Below are 23,684 nucleotides of genomic sequence, written 5' to 3' on the forward strand. Positions count from 1 at the left end.
CACCATGCTGCCGCTACAGTCCCACTCCAGGCTTCACCTGCCTACACCATGCTGCCGCTACAGACCCACTCCAGGCTTCACCTGCCTACACGGTGCTGCTGCTACAGTCCCATTCCAGGCTTCATCTCCCACACCATGCTGCCGCTACAGACCCACTCCAGGCTTCACCTCCCACACCATGCTGCCGCTACAGACCCACTCCAGGCTTCACCTGCCCACACCGTGCTGCTGCTACAGTCCCACTCCAGGCTTCACCTGCCTACACCACGCTGCCACTACAGACCCACTCCAGGCTTCACCTGCCTACACCATGCTGCTGCTACAGTCCCACTCCAGGCTTCACCTGCCCACACCGTGCTGCCACTACAGTCCCATTCCAGGCTTCACCTCCCACACCGTGCTGCCAGAGTCTTGCTCAGGTTACTTCAGTGACTTATCGATTTCACATAGATTGAATTGTATTGGCTAAAGACCAACATCTGTGATGCTAAGAAATCAGGAGGAGGTTGAGATGGATCATTTGTTCAGCTCTTCTGTCTGAAGATAGATGCAAATGCTTTTGCACTGATGCGCTGGGCTCACCCAACATTGAGGATGGGGATCATTTGTGGAGCCTCCAACCATTGTAGATACGAACACAGAACAGATGGAACGTAGGAATTAAAAGCAGGAGTAGGCAATTCTGCACTTCCAGCCCAGTCAGCCATTTGAAATGATCATGACTGATTTTATCCTGGTCTCAACTCCACTTTCCTACCTGGTCCCAATAGCCCTTTATCCCACTTGCACTCTGGAGCAATGAGTTCCAAAGATTCACAACCCTCTGAGAGAACTAATTTTTCCTCATCTCAGTTTTGAACGTACCTCCCCTCACTCTATATCTATGACCTCTTATTCAATACTGTCCCACAAGGCGGAAACATCTGTTCAACATCCACCTTATCAAGCCCCTTTAGCATTTTTGTACCTCAGTCAGGTTCCCCTCATTCTTCTGAAGCAAAGATAAGCCCAAGATATTCAATTGCTACTCGTACAACAGCCCTTTCATCCCTGGAATCAACCTGGTCAACGTCCTCTGACATGCTGCCAGTGTAAGTGCATCCTTCCTCAAGTAAGGAGACCAAAACTGGACATAATGGTGTGGTCTCACCAAAATCTTATGTAATTGTAACAACCCTTTTAAACTTTTGTAATCCAATCCTTTTGCAATAGATGCCAGGACTATATTGCCTTTCTTATTATTATATGCTGCACCTGCATACTCACTTTCTGTAACTTATAAACAAGGACACCCAGATCCCTCTGCACTGACACACATTTTGAAACTGCTTCCCACTTAAATAATAATTTACCCTTTCATTTTTCCAGGCAAAATGGACAACCTTGCACTTATCCACATTAAACTCCATCTGCCATATTCTGTCCTCTTCAATCTTAGATCTAATCTGTTGATTATGGAATCGCTTAGCTCTGCCTATTGCATGCTGCTTTCACTGTTGGGCATGCAAGTAGCCCTGTGTTGTAGTTTCACCAGACTGACACTTCATTTTTAGTTATGTTTGTTGCTGTTCCTGACATTACTTCCTGATGATAATGGTAGAGTGGTTGAATATGGCAGGGTATAAGATTACAGATTGTGCTCAAACACAATTCAGCTACTGCTGATGTCACACAACACCCCATTGTTTCTCAGTTTTGAGCTGCTAGATCTGTTTGAAATCCATCCTATTAAATGCAGTGGCAGTTCCATTCTTACTAATACGATCATGGATGGATGCATCTGCCATAGGTAGATTGGTGGGAATGAAGCTAAGTAAATTTTTCCCTCTTGTTTGTTCCCTCATCATTTCCCATAACAATTACGTCCTTTATGGTTCGTTTAGCTCATTCACAAGTGGTGCTACTGAACCACTCTTTTTGATGATCATCAAAGTTCTCCATCCAGAGTATACTCAAAGCATACTGAATCAGTCTGTGACCTGTGCCACATATGACAAGACCTGGATAACATTCTGGTTGAGTTAATAAGTAGAAACAAACATTGATTTCACACAAATACCAGGCAACGACCATCTCCAACAAGAGATAATCTAACCATTGCTCCTTGACATAACATAAATAAACATAAACGTAACATGCAATAACATAATTGCCACTGAATGGCCAACATCCTGGGGCTATCATTGAACAGAAACTGAACAATGCAAGGTACGATTCTGGGTATCCTTTGGATTTTCCAAAGCTTATCTTTCATCCATAAGACACAATTCAGGAGTGCACAAAATAACCTGCACTTGGCTGCATGAGTGTGACTCCGATAACAACTTGATCCTATCCAGTAAGAAGGAATTCATTTAATTGGCATCCTGTCCAGCAACTTTAAAATTTACTCTCTCCACCACTGATGCACAGCATCCAAGATGCACTGTAGAAACTCATAAGGGCTCTTTCAACAGCATCTTCCAAAATCATGGCCCTGAACAGGGCAATAAATACATGGGAACACTATGACTTGCAAGTTTCTCTATAAAAATACCATCCTAATTTGCAAATATATTGCAGTCCATTCAATCTCACAGGATCAAAATTCTGGAGCTCCTTTCTCCAGCAGTTGGTGCTACCCACTGGATGTCCCGCAGCAGTTCAAGAAGGCAGTGTCCAACACCTTCTCAAAGCTCATTAGTGATGGCAACAGATGCCAGCCTTGCCAATGATGGCTACACCCTCTGGAATCATTTAAAAAAATGCCCTGTGGGACCCCAACTGTGACTATTGTCATTTGTTTCCTGTCCCTGAGCTACACATGGATCCAATTTACTGCCTAGCTTTAGGTCCCATCAGCTTTTACTTTGCTGCTTAGTCTGTCATGTTGGAACTTATCAACTGCCTTGTTAAAATCTATATTTACTTTAGACTTATTTTGAACTGCTTTAATCCCCAGTTAATTGACTGCAGTTCCTACGTAAACACTTCTTTTCAAAAAAGCACAGCCATTTCAAATATCATTTCAGTCCTGCACATGCTACCTTAATCTTGAAACAATTTGCCTACTACTTCTTTCTCTAACTCCAAATACCACTGTGGAAAAAAACTGACATCATCATCCTGGTGTTTAACTTACACACTATGCATATAAAACTTACACTCTGTGTGTGTTTGTGTGTGTGTGTGTGTGTGTGTGTGTGTGTGTGTGTGTGTGCGTGCGCGTATTGATATCTTCATTAGCTTCTCAGCCTTGCTTCTACTTTCAGCATTTGTTCCCTCTGCATAAGGACTGGAGGTCAGGGATTGGACAAGGGCATAGAGATGGTCATGGACAGGGTAGGTTGCGACCAGCCTTGCTGCTCGGAGGCCAATTAAGGCAAATTAGGGTATATTTAAGTGTCTCATTCCACCACCAATGTTAATTTGTCCTGGTGGCCTCTCTGTGTCCTCAGGCTGGCAGATGGGGAGGAGAATCTCCAAATCAGGTACCCAGTGACCCACAGAGAATCCCCGCAGTAGCAATAGCTGCCTTGCTGGAAGACCCCCCATGTCCTCCAGACGAAACCACCTTTGCTGGGGTCTACAATGACTGGCTCTTGCAAGCATGCCCTGCTTACCTTTCTTGTTTGGCTTCCTCTATGGTTGCTGTTCATAGCCTTCTGAATTCCCAGCACTAGGCACCTATCCCTGAGATGCCAGTAGGACTGAAGAACTATTGGCCATTCAATTGGTTGGCAGCTCTTCGACACAGATTTTTTTCATTTATAGCATGAGGAAAAACCTGAAGACATTCTGCTTGATGGACATTTACTATCAGAGTTTCCAGATATGACCATGGAAGGTTTTTCGCTGCCTTTCCACCCAGTGGATGAGACCACTGCCGACTCTATTAAATTCAACTCAATACAAACTTTTGATGCAAAATATTAGAGTCATAACACTCACTGTATTGACATCTGTCCCCTGTGAAATCTGGTAGACAGTAACAATAAGGCTGATTTCCTGTGTTCACATCACAAATGCCTTCATTGAGACAGAAGCTGTCGCAAACTCTCTTCTTACAAGTTGGACCAGTGAATCCTATTGGACAGCGACAAGCTGGCTTTCCTAAACATGGTTGAAAAGAAAGATGTGTAAAATAAAGCCTCTTTAATAGCCATATAATCAATATTAGAAACGTGCATTGCAATGGGCCAACAGCCTGAATTGGATCAATCCAAAAGTGTTAAATCACAGTTTAGCCAATTCGGCAACCTATTTAATTAATGGTGATGCATTTGCTACAGCAGAGATTTTTTTCTGATGCCTTGTGACTGGTATTCATTTGGCTGCTTGATCGACAGTTCATTTTATTCCAGACACAGGAGCACAGTAGTGAATTTAAGTTCAGCAGCTCCAGACTCATTACTCTCCCACCTGTTGTGAAGACTAGTACTGTCTCCAAATTAAATTCCGTTTACCCGAATTTTGCCCTTCTTTATGAATCATTGTCCAAAGAAGGAAATTATAAATTGGGATAACTTAAAAGAAAATAAAGATCTTGCAGTGCGTAAATAAATTTCAATTGGTTGTCAGTGTGGTTCATTAGGTACATTAGCAAGTAAAATGCAGGATATTGATAATATGCTGAAGTTTGTACTTAAACATGCATCATGAAATGGTAGTGATAGCAGTGCTCTAAACAATTAAGCACTGACTTGCAGCATGACTCCATGGTTAGTGCAGCATGTCAATTTGACTACAGCACTTTTCTTTTTAACTGTGGCATAAGATTTTTTTTTTAACCAGTAACTTGAAACCAATAAAGAATTTCAGCTGTGCTATTCACAAATGGACTCTTTGTCAATATTTTGTTGATAATTCAAATGGGACATTAAACTCAAGTTGTTATAACTGCAGGCCTGTGAAGGACAATGGCTTTTGAGGAATAAGGTATCAAAATGGGCGAGATGCAAAGTGTTTAATACACTTGATTTAAAGGTTTCGAGAAGATTTGTAACTTGGGTTGTGGATGAGGTTATAGACTTGCTCACCGAGCTGGTGGATTTGGTTGCAAACGTTTCATCACCCTGTTAGGTAACATCGTCAGTGAGCGTCCAGTGAAGCGTTGGTGTTCTGTCACGCCTGTTATTTATACGCCTTGGTTTGCTGGGCTGATAGGTATTACTTTTGATTTTGTTTCTCAGTGGTTTGTACACAGGGTCTAATTCAATGTATTTGTTAATGGAGTTCCGGTTGGAATACCAGGCCTCCAGGAATTCCCTGTCGTGTCTCTGTTTGGCTTGTGCGAATATCAATGTGTTGTCCCAGTCGAATTTCTGTCCCTCGTTGTCTGTGTGTAGTGAGACAAGTGAGAATTGGTCATGTCTCATGGCGTGGTATTTTGTATATGACCTCAGTTTTGCCATACCCAAAACCTGTAAAACTAGGGTCATGTACACAATAACATGCAAGGACTGTAAGAAACACTACATAGGCCAAACCAGAAGAAAATTGACTGTACAGATACATGACCACAAACTAGCCACCAAGAGAAACAAAAAATTCTCACTTGTCTCATTACACACGGACAACGAGGGACAAAAATTTGACTGGGACAACACATTGATATTCGCACAGGCCAAACAGAGACACGACAGGGAATTCCTGGAGGCCTGGTATTCCAACCGGAACTCCATCAACAAACACATTGAATTAGACCCTGTGTACAAACCACTGAGAAACAAAATCGGAAGTAGCACGTTTCACCCCAGCAAACTGAGGCATTTAAGTAACAAGCAGGACAGAACACCAACGCTTCACTGGATATGCACTGATGACGTTACCTAGCAGGGTGATGAAACATTTGCAACCAAACATACCGGCTCGAAGAGCATGTCGACAACCTCATTACACTTGATTATAAGTATTTAAATCAATATTGAGTGAAGATGCTTCTGTAAGCTTGGCTTTAAATCACAAGAAATTTCTGCAATATCACAAATATCTTACGGGAGGCTGCACAAATCTGCAATAAGATAGAAATGGCACATGAACATTACTTCCAAAAAAGTACAAAATATTGAGGAAACTAAATTTCTACAAGAACACAAACTTTTGTAAATTAGTTTCAATATCTGTTGCATATAAATAGTTTTGTCCTCAGTTTGCGCTGTTATCTTTATTTGTCCTTGACTGTTTTTCAGATGTAGTTTACAGTTCCTCTACTGATATTGAGGCTAGACCAGTCTTGGGTTGCATTCCATATCTTAGCATTCAGTTCAAATTGCAAAGCTGCTAGACAGTACTTGCAAATGAAAAACATATTGGTGTGTTGCATGAAGGACAACAATATTGAGATGTGTGCCCACACTCCTGATGTGAATGCAAAACACTAAACCCGTCAAACTTTCTTTTTCAAGGTTGTTAACATGCAGTTTCCACTATTCACTAATGTGAGAGCTTTTCTTTTCATTGAATATCGCTGTGTTTATACAACACAAGGAAAAGTAGATTGCAGGCAGTCCGCAATCAGATAAACATTCGATTTCTCATTGCTCGGTGATGATTTACAGTACCTAACGTTGATGCTGAACAGATTCCTCCATTTTGACAATATCCTTTGCACTGATCCATTTCGCATTCCCGTCCTGCATAACGAGGCTTGCACTTGCATTTTGGCTGGTCCCGTTCATTTACAAAACAAGTTCCTCCATTCATACAGACTAGATTACAGGTACTTCCTAAAATAGCAACAGGACAAAGTATTGATAGTAGATCCAATCTGTCATTAAGATTTTGAAACAAGATATTAATTTCAAAACAACTTAGTTTCAGTATCTTATTGCAAAAAATTCTACTGTGAAAGGAAAGAAAAAACTGCAGTGAGACAAAAATGGCACATCCAGACATTATCCACCAAAGTGGTTACATATGGTGTTTATCCAGATCTCAACATCTTATAATGCGTTTTATGGACAAATGAAGTATTCCTGATGTGTATTCACCGTTGCAAAGTCAGAAATGTGGCTGACAAATTTCACACAGTCGAGTCCTATAAACAGCAATCTGATAACTATATAATATGTTCTAGTGGTGATGGTTGAGGTGGATATTAATCAAGAAGTCAGGACTACTCCCTAGTCCTTCCTTATTGTCATGCTATGGGATGTTTTATGTTCATTTGAGAGGAAAGATGGGACCCCAGTTTGCTAGCTTGTCCTAAAGATAGCACTGTGCTGGAGTGTTCATCAAGTATATGTGCTCATGCTATTTCGGCAAAACTTGAATCTGAACTCAGATGGAAATGAACAGTTATGAACAATAAAAAAAACTCAAGATAACTCCCCATTTCAAAAAAAATGCATTTTATGAATGCAACCAAAAGGGAATTTCACTTTTTCAATTAGGCAACTCGGCAGCTCTGGTAGCAACTGTGGAAAAAGGAATACAATGAATATTTTAAAGACTGAGATGACTCTTCTTCAGAATTCTTCTATCAGACTGGAAAAGTTAACTCTATTTCTCTCTCTACAGATGTTGCTGGAGCTGCAGAGTTCCTTCAGAATTTCCTGTGTTTGTTTCAGATTTCCACAGTATTTTGCTTTTATTTTCATTTAGGCATTTCAGGTTATGGAGCACCTAATCGAATTGAATCAAAATTTCCTCTTTGGGTGTTATACAGGAGCTTTTAGTTTTACAAAGGTGGTAATATGTTACTTACCTTTACAAGTGTAGTTAATTGGATAACTCATAAATGACTCTTACAGATAAAGTTGTTTATTAGATCATATGACTGCTCAAAACTATTTTGGTTATTTTTAATACGTACCTAAAAGAAGACTATATTGGAATGCCACTTAGGTATTGTCATGTCAAACCAGAAAGAATGCTTTTCATTTCCATTGATGTGATAGATATAGAATAACACATAGACTAGAATATGTTACAAGGCTGTGACACCTGATGTGATTGAAATGACACAATAAATCATAAAAGTGAAGTTGAAGTGATTTATCAATGTCATCTCATCCAAACATGTCACATTTGTCCTTGGATCATTCAAACCATATTACTTAGACTATTGCCTACTGCTCAGTGCCATTGAAATTCTGAAAGTCAGCAAGCTCTGACACTGAAACAAAACAATTTGACCTAAATCTCAGTTATACCACAAGCTAAACAAATAAAACAGTTAAATGTTGGATATATTAGGATTAGGATTAAGAATTTAAAAAAAACACAGAAAATGCTAAGAGACTGACCAAAACAAGCAGCATCGGTAGAAAGAGATAATGTGAACATTTTAGATCGATGGCCGATTTTCAGAAGCATGCCCTGTGAGAGATCACTGACCTGAAACATTGACCCTGTCTTCACAGATGTCTGGTCTGCTCAGATTTTCTAGGCTTTTTATTTGTTTTTTATTTCAAATATAGCAAGCTATCTGGTCTATAGTAACATTATTTCCTTGAATGCTGCAGAGGAATGACACATTACATCGGCATCGATCTCAGAAATTACCTACAACACTGTTTAGTTGTATTATTATTGCTTGAAGGACTCCAGAGAAATAGCTGGAGAATGAGACAAATTGGATAGTTCTTTCAAAGAGCAGATGCAAGTTTAAACCAGTTTATGTATCAGAGCAATAAAAAAATCTTTAAAACATTTGTTGTATGTATTGAAACGACAGGCTGAAATGTGCAAGCACACTTCATATTCAGATTGCTCATGAGAGAACTCATTGGTGGCCCTCATGCAACATTTTACCTTCCTGATTTGCATCACTATTCATGTGCTACCAGAATCTGTTTTCTTATCAGCCTATCTGTCCCTCTTCAGTACCTTTTTGTAGGTTGATAATGAGGGACATGTTTTTGCTGATTGTTTTGCCCAGGGTCTCTTGTTACTTTCTGTCCAATTGAATGTGCTGTCCAAGAGAGTAGAAGATGACATTTTAAATCTGGCTTTCTTTTGCCAGCTGCTTTCCCTGAGATGGTAGCATATTGATCAGAAATTTACAATTCCCTCAGTGGTTCAGTGAGTTCATCCATTTAATAGTTAAACCATGCAGAACAAGAGTATTTTTTGAATTCTTAGTCAATTTCTTGAATTCAATTTGAAGTGGAAACATTTTCAGAATTAGAATTGAATAATTCAGGATAATGACTGCAGTTACATTTAATAGAAGAAAAGATGCTTCAAAGAACATTTGAGGCACAAATTTAACTCATTTAAAGTATATTGGTTGAAGGATGGAGGAAGTGTTGGTGGTGGAGCATGTTTTGCTATGATATTGCTATGAAGGACAAGAGATAACCAACTCCTAGATTAAATGGATCATAATTTAGAAGATAGTCAACAACAGAAACAAAAACAGAAGTTGCTGGAAAAACTCAGCACATCTGGGATTTTGAAGTTCTGAAGAAGTATCACTGGACTTGAAATGTTAACTCTTACTTCTCTCCACATATGCTGCCAGAACTTTTGAATTTTTCCAGCAATTTCTGTTTTTGTTTCTGATTTCCAGTTTCCAGAGTTCTTTCTGTTTTTAGTCAACAACACAGTATGGGTATAGTTATCATAAAACAAAGGACTATGGATGCCAGAGATTTGAAACATTGACATAGCTAACCTGTCAGACATGTGGTGGGACAAAAATGTGATACATAACATGAAATAAGACTAACTAATAACTTAAATAACTAAATAGAGATGGCTGGGTAGGTGATGTGCTGTAGCTGTATGATGTGGGGGCTGGTAGATCCCATTGCGAGCTGCAGTGGCCACATCTGCAGCAAATATTGCTTGATGGAGGAACTTCTGCTCAGAATTGATGAGCTGGAGTCCGAGCTTCGGGCACTGTGGCACATCTGGAAGGGGGACAGTTCACGTAGACGCTTTATTTCAGGAGGCAGTCACATCTGGTAGATTAAGTACCTTAAATTTGGTCAATGGTCAGGCACAGCAGAGTGTGAATGCAAACGAGGGAGGTAGAGGAATCCTTTATTCAGGAACAGAGGAGCTTCAGCTTTTGACCTTGTTCAACAGGTACTAACTCCCTGTATGGATGAGGAACAGGGCTGTATGAAGGATGAGCCAGCTGACCACGGCACCGTGGCACGGGAGGCCATTCAAGAGGGGGGAGCAAAAAGACAAGTAGTAGCTGTAGGGGATTCTGTAATCAGGGAGATTGATAGCACCCTTTGTAAGCAGGATCGAGAGTCTCGCATGGTGTTTTGCCTGCCCGGTGCCAGGGTGACAGATATCTCTGATTGGCTGGAAAGGATATTGGAGAGGGATGGGGAGGATCCAGTTGTTGTGGTCCATGCTGGGACTAAAACAACATAGGCAAGGCTAGGAAGGAGGACCTATTGAGAGATTATCAGGAATTAGGAACTAAATTAAAGAACAGGTTCTCAAGGGTTATAATAGCTGGATTACTACCTGATTCACATGCAAATTCCTCTATTCATTTGTGGGGTGTGGGGTCTAGAGTTCCCTGGCTGGCCAGCACTTTTTACCCATCCTTAGTTGCCCTTGAGAAGGTGGTGATGAGCAGCCTTCTTGAGCTGCTGCAGTCCTCCTGCTGTGGGTTGACCCACAATGCTATTAGGGAAGGAATTCCAGGATTTTGACCCAGCAACAGTGAAGAAACGGTGATATATTTCCAAGTCAGGATGGTGAGTAGCTTGAAGGGGATCTTGGAGGTGGTAGTGTTCCCATATGTCTGCTGACCCTGTCCTTCTAGATGGAAGTGGTCGTGGGTTTGGAAGGTGCTGTCTGAGGATCTTTGGTGAATTTCTACAATGCTATCTTGTAGATAGTACACACTGCTGCTCCTGAGCGTTGGTGGTGGAGGGAATGGATGCTTGTGGACGTAGTGCCAACCAAGTGGACTGCTTTGTCCTGGATGGTGTCAAGCTTCTTGAGTGTTGTTGGGGCTTCACTCATCCAGGCAAATGGAGAGTATTCCATCACACTCCTGAATTGTGCCTTGTAGTTGGTGGACAGGCTTTGAGGAGTCAGGAGGTGAGTTACTTGCCACAGTATTCCTAGCTTCTGCCCTGCTCTTGTAGCCACTATGTTTATGCGATGAGTCCAGTTGAGTTTCTGGTCATATGATAACACCCAGGATGTTGACAGTGGGGGATTCGGTGATGGTAATACCATTGAATGTCAAGGGACTGTGGTTAGATTGTCTCTTATTGGTGATGGTCATAGCCTCGCATTTGTGTGGCGCAAATGTCACAAATTGGCCCAAATTCGCAAGAATAAGGGACGTAAACATGCGGCTAAAAGGGTGGTGTGGGAAAGAGGGATTCCTGTCCATGGGGCACTGGCATCAGTATTGGAACAGGAGGGATCTGTACTGTTAGGACAGTCTCCACTTGAACCGAGCTGGGACTAATGTTCTAGTGAAAAGAGTAAATAGGGTGGTCAACAGGACTTTATCTAAAAAGTAGGGGGGAAGGGTGGGGTAAAACTCCAAGAAGTATAATAGCCAATGGGAAACAAAGCAGCAGGTTAACATCTGTGGGGGTGGATTCAAATGCGTGGAAAAATATGAAAGGAAACGGGAACTCAGGAGAGGTTATTAAAGTCTTCAGAACACAAAATAGGACAGAATGTTTGGAAAGAGTTCGGAATCTAACTTTAAGCACACTCGAGAAAGGGATGACAATGAGAAGAGGGACGGTAAATACTGGGCCAAAGGTGTTGTATCTGAAAGAATGTAGTGTACAAAATAAGGTAAATGAGCTTGTGGCGCAGATCTAAATTAGCAGGCATGCTGCGGTGGGCATTGCGGAGACATGGCTGCAAGGGGATCAGGACTGGGATCTTAATATCCAAGGATATACATCCTATCGAAAAGATAGGCAGGTGGGCAGAGTGGGTGGGGTTGCCTTGTTAGTAAGAAATGAAATTAAATCAATAGCAAGGAACGATATAGGGTCAGATGATCTCGAATCTGTGTGGGTAGAATTGAGGAACCGCAAAGATAAAAAAAAAAGGGAGTTATGTACACGCCTCCAAACAGTAGTCAGGATGTGGGACACAAGATACATCAGGAGACAGAAAAGGTGTGTAAGAAAGGTAAGGTTACAGTGATCATGTGACAGTGATTATGCAGGTGGACTGGGAAAATCAGGTTGGTAGCGGATTGCAAGAAAAGGAATTTGTGGAATGTCTACGAGATAGCTTTTTGGAGCAGCTTGTGGTGGAGGCCACTAAGGGATCCAGGTTCAATTCTTCCCTTGGGCGACTGTCTGTGTGGAGCTTGCACATTCTCCCCGTGTCTGCGTGGGTTTCCTCTGGGGGCTCAGGTTTCCTCCCACAGTCCAAAGATGTGCAGGCTAGATGGATTGGCCATGCTAAATTGCCTGTAGTGTTCAGGGATGTGTAGATTAGGTGGGTGATAGGGGAATGGGTCTGGGTGGGATGATCTGAGGGTTGGTGTGGACTTGTTGGGCCAAAGGGCCTGTTTCCACACTGTCAGGATTCTACGATCTGACAATGGATTCACAGTCATCGATAGATTCTTAAGGCCAGATATTTATCGAATTCAAATTCCACCATCTGCCATGGTGAGATTCAAACTCAGAAAGTTATCTTGGTCTCTGGATTAACAGTCCAGCGATAATATCACTAGGCCATCACCACCCTCTAGATGAGAAGGGTAGAAGAGTATTGCCATCAATGGCTTTCAATATTAGATAATGCTCCACATGGTCTGCCTGCATTGTGTTCCCTCACTCCTAGCCTCTCAAACATCCTAGAATTACTCTAACTAGCCCACCCACCTCCATTCTCAGCACTTACCTGAATGTGGACTCCAGGACATAGACCTGTTGGGGACTGTTTGCATCTGAATCATGTTCACCACTGGTTCAGACATTGCTGGAAGTAGGCAGCTTCTGGCAAATCTATAAAATGGGTCTGTCCTATGGGTAACATTGGAAATCCTATGTTCAGCCAGTGCTTAAACACCTTAAGTATTAAATGACTGTGGAGCTGCACTTATTAGAGGGGACACATTTGCCATTGACTCTTTAGATGGTGAACCAGGGAGCCCCATTATACAAAAAAGTATTGACTGTGAAAATCATATGATTATTCTTCAATCTGCTTGATATTACTGCTTACAGCCCCAGTGATTCATTTCATAAGGCAGTGTTCAAGGCATGAATACCCAATCTACAAATAAATTGCTGTCAACTGATCTCTAACTGCCAATGAGACCTTTAAGGATTGTAAAGATCAAACATTTAAATATGACTGATAGCATACAATGTCAAGCTTCAGCCAATTGACTTTTAAATTGTAGCTAGGCTGAGAATTTACATCAAACAGACAGCAGTGGTTCAAAAAGTCAGAGCATCCCGTCTCCTCAAGGGGACACCATCTTATTATTCCTTTGGATTTAAAGTTACATTCTGAAACATTAGCGACCTGCCAAGTTTAGTCTCTGCGACAATTCTTCATAATCCAATTCAACTTATTTTTTGTTTGTTCATAATTTAGAAGAAACACCACGAGACACAGTTACTTCCAAAAATGTGAATGAATGTGTGTTTTGCGCATTTTTGTGTCATTTGGAAGATTGTTACCAGGGCATCCACTATCTCTGCAGCTACTTCTTTTGGGAGTCTAGGAAGAAAATGGTCAGGTACAGAGGCTTTAATGGACTTTACAATTAGTTTCTCTTGGACCTTTTCTCTTGTGACAGATACTATATTTATTTCTACGGCACCATTTGCTCTTTGATTTCATATCTTTGGAATGCAATTAATGTCCTTTACCATGAAGACTGTTTCAAAGTATTTATTCAACTCCTCTGCCATTTCCTGGTTTCTCATTATTATTTCACCTGCCTCATTTTATAGGTGGGCCTAGGTTCATCTTGGCCTCTCTCTTCTATTTTATGTATTTAAAGAAGGTCTTACCGTCAATTTTTCAACTATTTTGTAGTTTACCTCATGACTTATTTTGTCCTTCTTTTGTTTTTGTTTTTTCCCTTTTAAAACTTTTCCACTTCTCTGATTAACCTTTGCCGCAGTTGTATCATTTTTTCTTTCAATTTGATACTATCATTAACTTCCTTGGTTAACCATGGTTGATTGGTTTATAACTTTTTAGAATCCTTCTTCCTCTCTGTGGTATACCTTTGTTCGGAAGCATGAACAATTTTCAAATTACTTAAATATCTGCCATTGTTTATCGACTTTTCTGCCAAACACCTTCCCCAGTCCCATCTAGCCAACTCTGTCTTTATTCCTCTGTAAATACCCTTGTTTAAGCTTAAAATAATTGTTCCCAACTCAAGTTTCTCACTCTCAAACAAAATGCTAAATATACCATGTTATGGTCACTGATTCCTAGGGGATCTTTTACTCAGGTTCTTTTTTTTTAAAACCTGCCTCATTACAAACTATCAGGTCCAAAATAGCTTGCTCATTGTTTGGACTTTCAAAGTATTGTTCTAGGAAATAGCCATGCATGCACACAATTGATTCTTCCTTGTGGAAGAATTGTACCTTTGCCAATTTGATTGTTTCAATTTACATTAAGAATCAAGTCACCCATGATTAATATATTGCCTTTTGTACATGCTCTCATTATCTTAGAATACAGAGTATAACAGCTGTTAAAGTGTCAATAGACTACTCCTAACAGTGTCTTGTTCCCTTGTTATTTCTTCTAATTCACATCTTCTAATTCAAGATCATTTCTTGCTATCATACTCTTTTCATCTTGTATTAACAAGGATACCCCAGCACCCTTCCTGCCTGTCCTTTCCAAAGTCATATATCCCTAAATGTTTAGTTTGCAGCTTTGATCTCATCCTTATTTCCACTTCCTCTCATTAATATTATTAAGAAAACTCTAAATTTAACTATTTTGCTTACTACGATGCTGGCATTTGATGAATGTCACATGGTACAGCTCTTTTTTTGAGAAGTGATTTTTCTTAACTTTTTTACAGCTGTTCATGTAACAAGATCAGTCCCTTCTGATCTAGTGGCTGTGTTTTTTTGATTTGCTACTCATTATAGTGGCATGTGTTCTTGAAATAACTTTTAGAGCCTTTGCACAGACTAAAGCTTTAACAGTTTAAACAGTGAAAAGGACAGAATTACTAGTCAAAAAAGACTAAAATTGATAAAATAGTATATCACAAATGAATGTTTTTATTTTACATATCAAATTTGTGCTGGCTCTGTCAAAATACAACACAAATTGTCCTCCTCCCTGAGTCTTTATAATTTTTCATTTATTTCTCCTTTAAATCTGTATCTAATTATCTTTTGAAGGCTACAAAAGCTATGCCTAACATCCTACCTGACAGCACATTCCCAATCTTAGCCCTTTGTTACATAAGAATTTTTCTTCCTGTTTCCTCTGGTCCTTTTGTTATTTACCATAAAACTGTGCCCAATGACTATTGGCTCATCAGCCTTTGGTAACCATTTCTCCCTCTTTACTCTATCCAAATCCTTTATTAAATCTCCACTTAGCTTATTCTACTCTGACGAGGAGAAGCCATAGTTGTTTATCCTATCTAAATGTTATCCCTCTCATCCCAGGAAGCACTCGAGTAAAACTCTTCTGTATTGTCTCTGAAGCCTTCCCATCCTTCCTAAAGACTAGCAACCAGAATTGGATACTACTCCAGCTGAAGCACAGCCAGTATTCTTAAGTATGTTAACTATACCTTTCTAGCTTTTGTACTTTCTGACTCTGTTTATTAAGCCCAGGATCCTATGTGCTTTACTAAACTGACATATTGCATTAAAGAATTTATTAGTTTTTGATTCATGGAAAGTGGTTTCACAGGAAGGGCAAAAACATACCCAAGTCCCTTGTCATTGTACTTCTTTTGAAATTGAACCATTTTGTTGTATTGCCACTGCCTTTCCTTCAACCAAAATGTATTGCCTCATACCTTTGCGCATTGAATTTCTTCTGTCTGGTTCTCTCATTGTCCTTGTTCTCTTGAAGCCTATTATCATCTGCCCCAGTGTTTGCTACTCTTCTAAATTTCATGTCATCTGCAAGTTTTAAAATTGTTCCTTGTATCGCAAAGTTAAAATCTGTTTCAGTCTTTTTGTACAAACAGAATCCTAGGCTACGACATTATACACCTTTCTTCTGTCTGAAAACAGCCATTCATCACAATTAGATGTAGAGCTGGATGAACACAGCAGGCCAAGCAGCATCAGAGGAGCAGGAAGGCTGACGTTTCGGGCCTAGACCCTTTTTCAGATTTTTCTGAAGAAGGGTCTAGGCCTGAAACATCAGAGCCTTCCTGCACCTCTGATGCTGCTTGGCCTCGTGTGTTCATCCAGCTCTACACCTTGTTATCTCAGATTCTCCAGCATCTGCAATTCCTGCTATCTCATTCGTCACAATTCTCTGTTTTCTGTTTTTCTAACAATTTTGCATTAATTTTGTGATTTTCTCTTTCAATCCAGTGCTTCAATTTTGCTAATAAGCCTAACATGTGTATTTCATCAATCTGGTTTTGAAAGCCTAAGACATCCAATATGAACTGCACTGCTATCATCAACCAATTGTGCTGCTTCATAAAATAAAGTCACATTAGTCAAACATAATTTGACCTTAATAAATCCACACTAGTATTGCTTTGGTAAATCATGATTGTCCAAATGAGTTTCCATTTTTTTCTTGAATATCATTCCTAGAAGGCTTCCCCCCCCACCCCACCCCAACAGGCCCCCCACCAACCCCCACGCCCCCCCCCCCCACCCCGACACTAAACTAACTGCCTGTGATTGCCAAACTTATTTTCTCACCCTAATTAAATGAGCTCCAAGGTAAGTTGCAATCCTCCTGTTAACTGACATATGGGGTGGATTGGAAGATTCTGGCCATCAATTGTCAATTTCTATACTTACTTCCCTCAGCAATGTACTGTGCATCCTATCTGGTCTAGGTGACTTAATAACTTCAAACCCTGCCAGCCTTTCTGATGCCTCTTTTATTTCATCCAGTGTCCCAATATCCTTATTTACCATAGCTTTGAGGACGTCCTCTTCATTGGTAATTAATGTTCCTGTTACTATTCTTAATTATTATCATTCTTCATTACTGATGGAAATTTGCTATGTGCAGTCAGCTCCCATATTTCCCTACATTAAAATAGTGACTTCACTTCAAAAGCAACTTAATTGATGGGATAACAAGGTGTAGAGCTGGATGAACACAGCAGGCCAAGTAGCATCAGAGGAGCAGGAAAGCTGATGTTTCGGGCTTAGACCCTTCTTCAGAAAAAACTGTTCGGAATCCTGAGGTCACAATGTACAAAATGTAATTTTTTCTTTAAAATTCTTCATACTTAATGGAGCTGAACAGCAGTATTAACAGAACGGGTTTACCAAGGTGCATATTAATAATTAAATGAGCTTAAAAATAAGATTATAGTGTTCATCTTAGTTGGCTTCGGTAAAGAACTAATGGGCCAATTAGTCTGTCTTGTAAATAACTATGTGGAGTGAAAGGGTAACGACAACTTTACTCTAGGAATAGCTATTGTGTGTGAGTGCAAGGTGCTATGGCATGTTAACATCAGATCACCTGATATTGGAGCCTGAGTCCAAAAGACAGAGGAGCAGAAATTAGGCCATTCAGCCCATCGAGTCTGCTCTGCCAATCAATCATGACAGATAATTTTCTCAACCTCGTTTTCCCGCTTTCTCCCTGTAACCTTTGATCCCCATGACAATCAAGAATTTATTTATCTCCATCTTAATATACTCAATGACCTGGCCTCTGTGGCAGTGGATTCCATAGATTCACCACTCTCTGGCTGAAGAAGTTTCCCCTTATTTCCGATCTAAAAGATCTTCCCTTTACTCTAAGTCTGTGCCCTCGGGCCCTAGTCTCTCCAACCAATGGAAGCATCTTTCCAACATCCAATCTGTCCAGGCCATTCAGTATTCTGTAAACTTCAATTAGATTCTCCTCTTATCCTTCTAAACTCCATCGAGTATAGACCGTAAATCCTCAAACATTCCTCATATGTTAAGTTTTTCATTCCTGGGACCATTCTTGTGAACCTCCTCTGAACCCGCTCCAGGGATAGTTCATCTTTCTTGTGATATGGGGCCCAAAACTGCACACAATATTCTAAACGTGGCCTGACCAGAGCCTTATTGAGACTCAGAAGTACGTCCCTGATTTTATATTCAAGTCCTCTCAAAATGAATGCCAAAGTTGCATTTGCCTTCCTAACTACTGACTCAACCTGCAAGTTTATCTCGAGAGAATCACGGACCAGAGCTCTGACTTATGAATTTTTTCCCCATTTAGAAAATAGTCCATGCTTCTATTCTTCTTACCAAAGTGCATGACCTCGCACTTTGCCATGTCGTACTCCATCTGGCACTTCTTTGCCACTCTCCTAACCTACCCAAATCCTTCTGCAGCCTCCCCACCTCCTCAAAACTACCAGTCCCTCTACCTATCTTTGTATTGTCTGCAAACTTAGCCAGAATGCCCTCAGTTCCTTCATCTAGACAATTAATGTACAAAGTGAAAAGTTATGGTCCCAGCACTGATCCTTGCAGAACACCATTTGCCACCGGCTGCCATCCTCAGAAAGACCCATTTTAACTCCACTCTCTGCTTTTTGCCAGAGACCAATTTTCTACCCATGCCAGTACCTTGCCCGTAACACCATGGGCCCTTATCTTATTCAACAGCCTTCTGTGTGGCACCTTATCAAAGGCCTTCTTGAAGTCCAGGTAGATAACACGCATTGGCTGTCCTTGGTCTAACATGCTTGTTACTTCATCAAAGAATTCTAACAGATTTGTCAGGCATGACCTCCCCTTGATGAAGCCATACTCACTTTGCTCTATTTTACCATGCACTTCCAAGAATTCAGAAATCCTATCCCTCACGATGTACTCCAAAATCTTACCCACGACCGAGGTTAGGGTAATCGGCCTGTAATTTTCAGTCTTTTGCCTTACTCCCTTTTTAAACAGGGGTGTCATGTTAGTGATTTTCTAGTCCTCTGGGACTCTCCCTGACTCTACCGAGTCCTGAAAGATCACCACATATAGCTTCACTATCTCTTCAGCTACCTCCTTAAGAACTCTAGGGTGAGGTCCATGTGGTCCAGGTGATTTATCCACCTTCAGGCCATTCAGTTTTTCTATCACCTTCCCCTTGGTGATGGCTACCATACTCAGCTCTGCCCCCCGACTCTTGAATTTTCGAGATTTGATTCATATCTTCCACTGTGAATTTCCTTTTCCTTCCATTTCGTTGTTCCCAACTACTGGTTCTCTTGTGTCATTTTCCAGCAGTCCAATATCCATTTTTGCCTCTCTTATGCCCTTGCAGTCCTCTTGCAGTCCTTCTTTATATTACTGGGTAGCTTACCCTCATATTTAATCTGCTCCCTCCTTATTTCTTTTTTTGTTGCCCTCTGTTGGTCTTTCTAAGCTTCCCAATCCTCTGGTTTCCCACTGCCCTTCGCCACATTATATGCTGTCTCTTGTGCATTTATGCTATCCCTGAATTCCCTAGTCCGCCATGATTGCCTCATCGTCCCTGTACCATGCTCCTTTTTCCTTGGGGTGAATTTTTGCTGTGTCTCCTGAATTATTCCCAGAAACTCCTGTAGCTATCTGGAAGATAACTTGATAACAAGTTGTATTCATATGTGTGTAGACCTGACTTTATTTCAATTTGTAGTTCTTCTATGATTCAACAGACATATCTGTGCTTAAAAAATTCAGGCTTGGAAATTATTTTCCAAGCAACTGAGGAGAAAAGTGATTGACGAAATGATGCCAATTGTTTTAATAGCCTATTGTATTTTTATTTGGAATACATACAGTATATTTTGATCTAAAGAACAAAATTGTTTGCTTCACTGATTGACTAATTTATGGGAACTTATTAATTGTGCTCTTGGACCTCTCCAGCCAGACCTTTTTTTTTATTATTAGGCATTTGTTTGTAAATTTATGCCTTCAAATTCTGGAATCAAAGTCGAAGTTAAATCAGTCACAATTTTCACCAAGTTACTTGCCTTCTTAAAGTTGGCTGAGGAACCAATATAAATTAGATGCTCAAACACAAAAAAACAAAGTAGACTGTTCCTATGTATTTTCAGCCAACAAAAAGTGAAACATTTTAAAGGAGTAACAGTTAGGGACTGCAAGCAGAGTACCCTAGAAAAAAAATGAGGCCTGTGCTTTGCAATCAGTAGCAAAGCAACAATGATTGTGCTGCCCTTGAAGAAAGCTACCAACAAAGATGTGTTAATTTCTTTGGCATAAACAACAACTTTTTCCATGTTAATTTGAGTCTAGCTAAGCTATCGTAAGGTATCTAGCAACAGTGGTGTAATCAAGCAGACTAAACTGTAAGTTGTCATTTACATGGAAGTATTCTCACACACAGCAAACCAGGTAGTAAAATATACTGATGATCTTTTTATTTTGTACGTTAATTTCACAAAGAGTGAAATAACTGATTAGGGCATATACATTACAAGCTGGAATGTTCAAAAACAAAATTTTAAAAATATAAATGTTGAAAAATTTGGAATATTTTTCAGAACGGTGGAATTACTATGCTGAAATCCAATTATGTCTGAACGAGCTATAAATTTCTGGGGGAATTTTCTACTATGATATGATAGAATAAATGGGAAAATTCTCATTAGTCCAATCTTTTCTAAATGATTGTGTTGTGGAAGGATTTCAACTGTGTACTGTGTGCAGAAGCATGGAATCACCGAACACTCGATTGTTCCTGTGTAGACTCCTGAAGTTACTGTCAGTTTCAGAGTAGCAATGAATGCAGATGCTCACAGCTTCACTGTCATTACCACTGCAAAATCCAGGATATAGTTTTATTTCAGACCATGTTTCTGATCTCTCACCCATGAAGGCTGAGCAGAAACTTTAAAAACCTGTGGGCTTAGGGCACAAAAAAATCTCATAGGACTCAAAGAAAGTGTAAGGCTTAAAGAAAATTCAAGCTTTCCTCAGAATTTTTCAGGACAGTTTTACCTAGGTGCTGAACATTGCCTGGAGTGAGCAGAGCAATCAAGATTGGGCACAGAACGTTACACAACAACAATACAATCCACCTAATTATACACTCATTTAAATTAATGTAAAATAAGGTGGGATGATTCAAAATTTCCTCTTTTTCTTCCAGATGATGGTTAATGCCGAGATGATTACAACAAAAATATACCCCTTTCGTTGTAGAAATGAGCAAAAATGTTTGATTGAGAACATAACAATGAGTGTGTTAAAATCTCAGCAACGTTCATTGGCATTAAGTCTGTTATTGGAACAACTGACAGATGACAAAGGTCAGTGTAATATGCCATAAATAACCAAATTTAAACTAATATGAATGAAGAAAAAATTAAAAAGCCAAAAATCAGAATGACATTACAGAAATAAATACTGACCAAAATGTGAATGTTTTAATACTGTATATGAAGTTATTTTGTGTTGTAAGACCAAGTAACATAACAAATTAAACTGAAGGAAAAATAATGGCAAATAAAAATGTAAGGCTCAAGAAAATAGGAAAATAGTATAAGATTCATAGATCATAGAATTTTACAGTTCAGAAGGAGACCATTTTGCCCATTTTGCATGTACCAACTTCTGCAAGACCTACCCCGCCAGTCACATTCTCAAGCCCAATCTCCATAGCCCTCTAAATTCATCATTTCAAATTTATATCCAGCGCTGTTTTGAAGCCCCCTATGGCATCTACCTTAACTAGTGTCCCAAGCAGGGCATTCCAAAATCCTAACAACTCTCTCAGTCAGGAAATTTCTCTTCACCTCACTCCTATCTCTCTTGCTGACAATCTTTAAATTGTGACCCTCCTACTTACTGATGTACCAACCAGTGGAAACAGAATATCCTTCTTTGCCCTGTCAAAACTGTTCATAATTTTGAACACCTCAATAAGGTCACCTCTTAATGTTCTCTGCTCCAAGGACAATAAGACTAATTTCTTGAACCTTTCCTTGCGTTTAAAATTCCTCATTCACAGTATAATTCTAAAAATGTTCTTTGAAATCTCTCCAGGGCTTTAAAATTCTTCCTTAATTAAGACGCCCAGAACAGAACAGAATACTCCAAATGTGATCTGACTAATGATTTGAAGAGGTGTAGCATCACTTCCTTGCTTTTATACTCTATGCCTCTATGTATAAACCCAAAGTCCCTATAAGCTTTCTTTACTTGGGGTGGCACCGTGGCTCAGTGGTTAGCACTGTTACCTCACAATGCCAGGAACTTGGGTTCAGTTCCACTGTCTGTGTGGAACTTCAGCAGTCTCCCCGTGTCTGTGTGGGTTTCCTCCAGGTGCTCCAGTTTCCTCCCACAGTCCAAAGATGTGCAGGTTAGATGACTATGTCATGCTACATTGGCCACACTGTCCAGTGATGTGCAAGCTAGTGGGTTAGCCATAGGAAATGCAGGGTTTCAAGGATGGAGTGGGTCTGGGTGGGATGCGTTTCGGAGGATCGATGTAGACTAAATGAGCTGAATGGCTTGCTTCCACAATGTAGGTATTCTATGCTTCTACTGTTACAACTTGCGTGGCCACCTTAAGAGAATTATGGGCATGAATCCCGAGGGCACTCTGTCTGTCATCATTTAAAAGTTGCACCATTGAGCCTGGATCATCTCTCTTTGTTTCTTCTATCAAAATGCATCACCTCACATTTTTCTGCATTGAAATTCATGTGCCAGGTATCTGCCCATTTTGCCAACTTGTAAAAGACTGTCTGAAGTTGCTCAGTGTCATCCTCAGAATTCATTATTCTCCCGAGATTGGTAACTACCATCTGCAAATTTAGAGATTCTGCCCTCAAGATCCATCTCCAAATTGCTTATATAAGTCAGAAAAAGAAAGAGACCCAACACCTGGGGAACACCACTTTCAACTTGTCTCCAGTCTGAGAAATGCCGATCTATACCTACCCTCTGTTTGTTAAAATACATGACATTAACAGTAAAATGATTAAAGTTTAGTGTGAAAAATGAATAAAAGGCTTGTAAGCACAATTAGGGAGAACACAAATAAATGTTTTGAACACATTTACGTTAAAAATGACGAGAGAAATGAGGCAACTTAAATAAAGAAGTGAAACTGAGGGATGAAAGCAATTTGCTTCTATTTGCTTACCAATTGTTTACATAACAAAATGGTGAGAAATCTCAAATCATGCCTTAGAAAGCTTTGGGTAGCAATGACAATCTTCAACAAGAGGACATCCAAATGATGCCCATTGACATTCATTGGCATTATTGTCATTGGTGAATCCTCCACTATCAACATCCTGGTAGTTCCCATTGACCAGTAACCAAAATGGATTAACCATATATATATTGTGACTACAAAAACAGGTCAGAGGCTGGGAATTCAAAAATGAGTAACTTGATTAGTGAAAGCCTGTACATATTCTACATGGCACAACTCAAGATTGCGATGAAATACTTTTCATTTACCTAGATGGGTACAGCTCCAAAAACACTCAAGAAACCTTATATCATCAAGGTCAAAGCAGTATGCTTGATTGGGACCCAAGCTAACATCTTCAACTTTTATTCTTTCTGCCACTAAAGCACAATATATCCTTGTGTACCATCTACAAGATGCACTACAACAACTCAGCAAGGCTCCTTCGACAATAC

General features: G+C 40.1%; 1 protein-coding gene across 1 annotated transcript in view; it reads right to left on the minus strand.

Moving 5' to 3' along the window:
- Positions 1 to 23,684, minus strand: part of LOC109911043 (low-density lipoprotein receptor-related protein 1-like) — a 1,753,343-nt gene that overhangs the window by 45,511 nt on the left and 1,684,148 nt on the right. Inside the window, exons 82-83 of the mRNA XM_048599379.1 lie at positions 6,543 to 6,707; positions 3,931 to 4,092 (exon numbers count right to left, since the gene is read on the minus strand). Of these exons, the coding sequence (XP_048455336.1) occupies positions 3,931 to 4,092; positions 6,543 to 6,707 (327 nt within the window). The remainder of the gene's footprint in view (positions 1 to 3,930; positions 4,093 to 6,542; positions 6,708 to 23,684) is intronic.

The sequence above is a fragment of the Rhincodon typus genome, chromosome 7 (genome assembly GCF_021869965.1).
Source record: "Rhincodon typus isolate 14 chromosome 7, sRhiTyp1.1, whole genome shotgun sequence".
NCBI lineage: Eukaryota > Metazoa > Chordata > Chondrichthyes > Orectolobiformes > Rhincodontidae > Rhincodon > Rhincodon typus.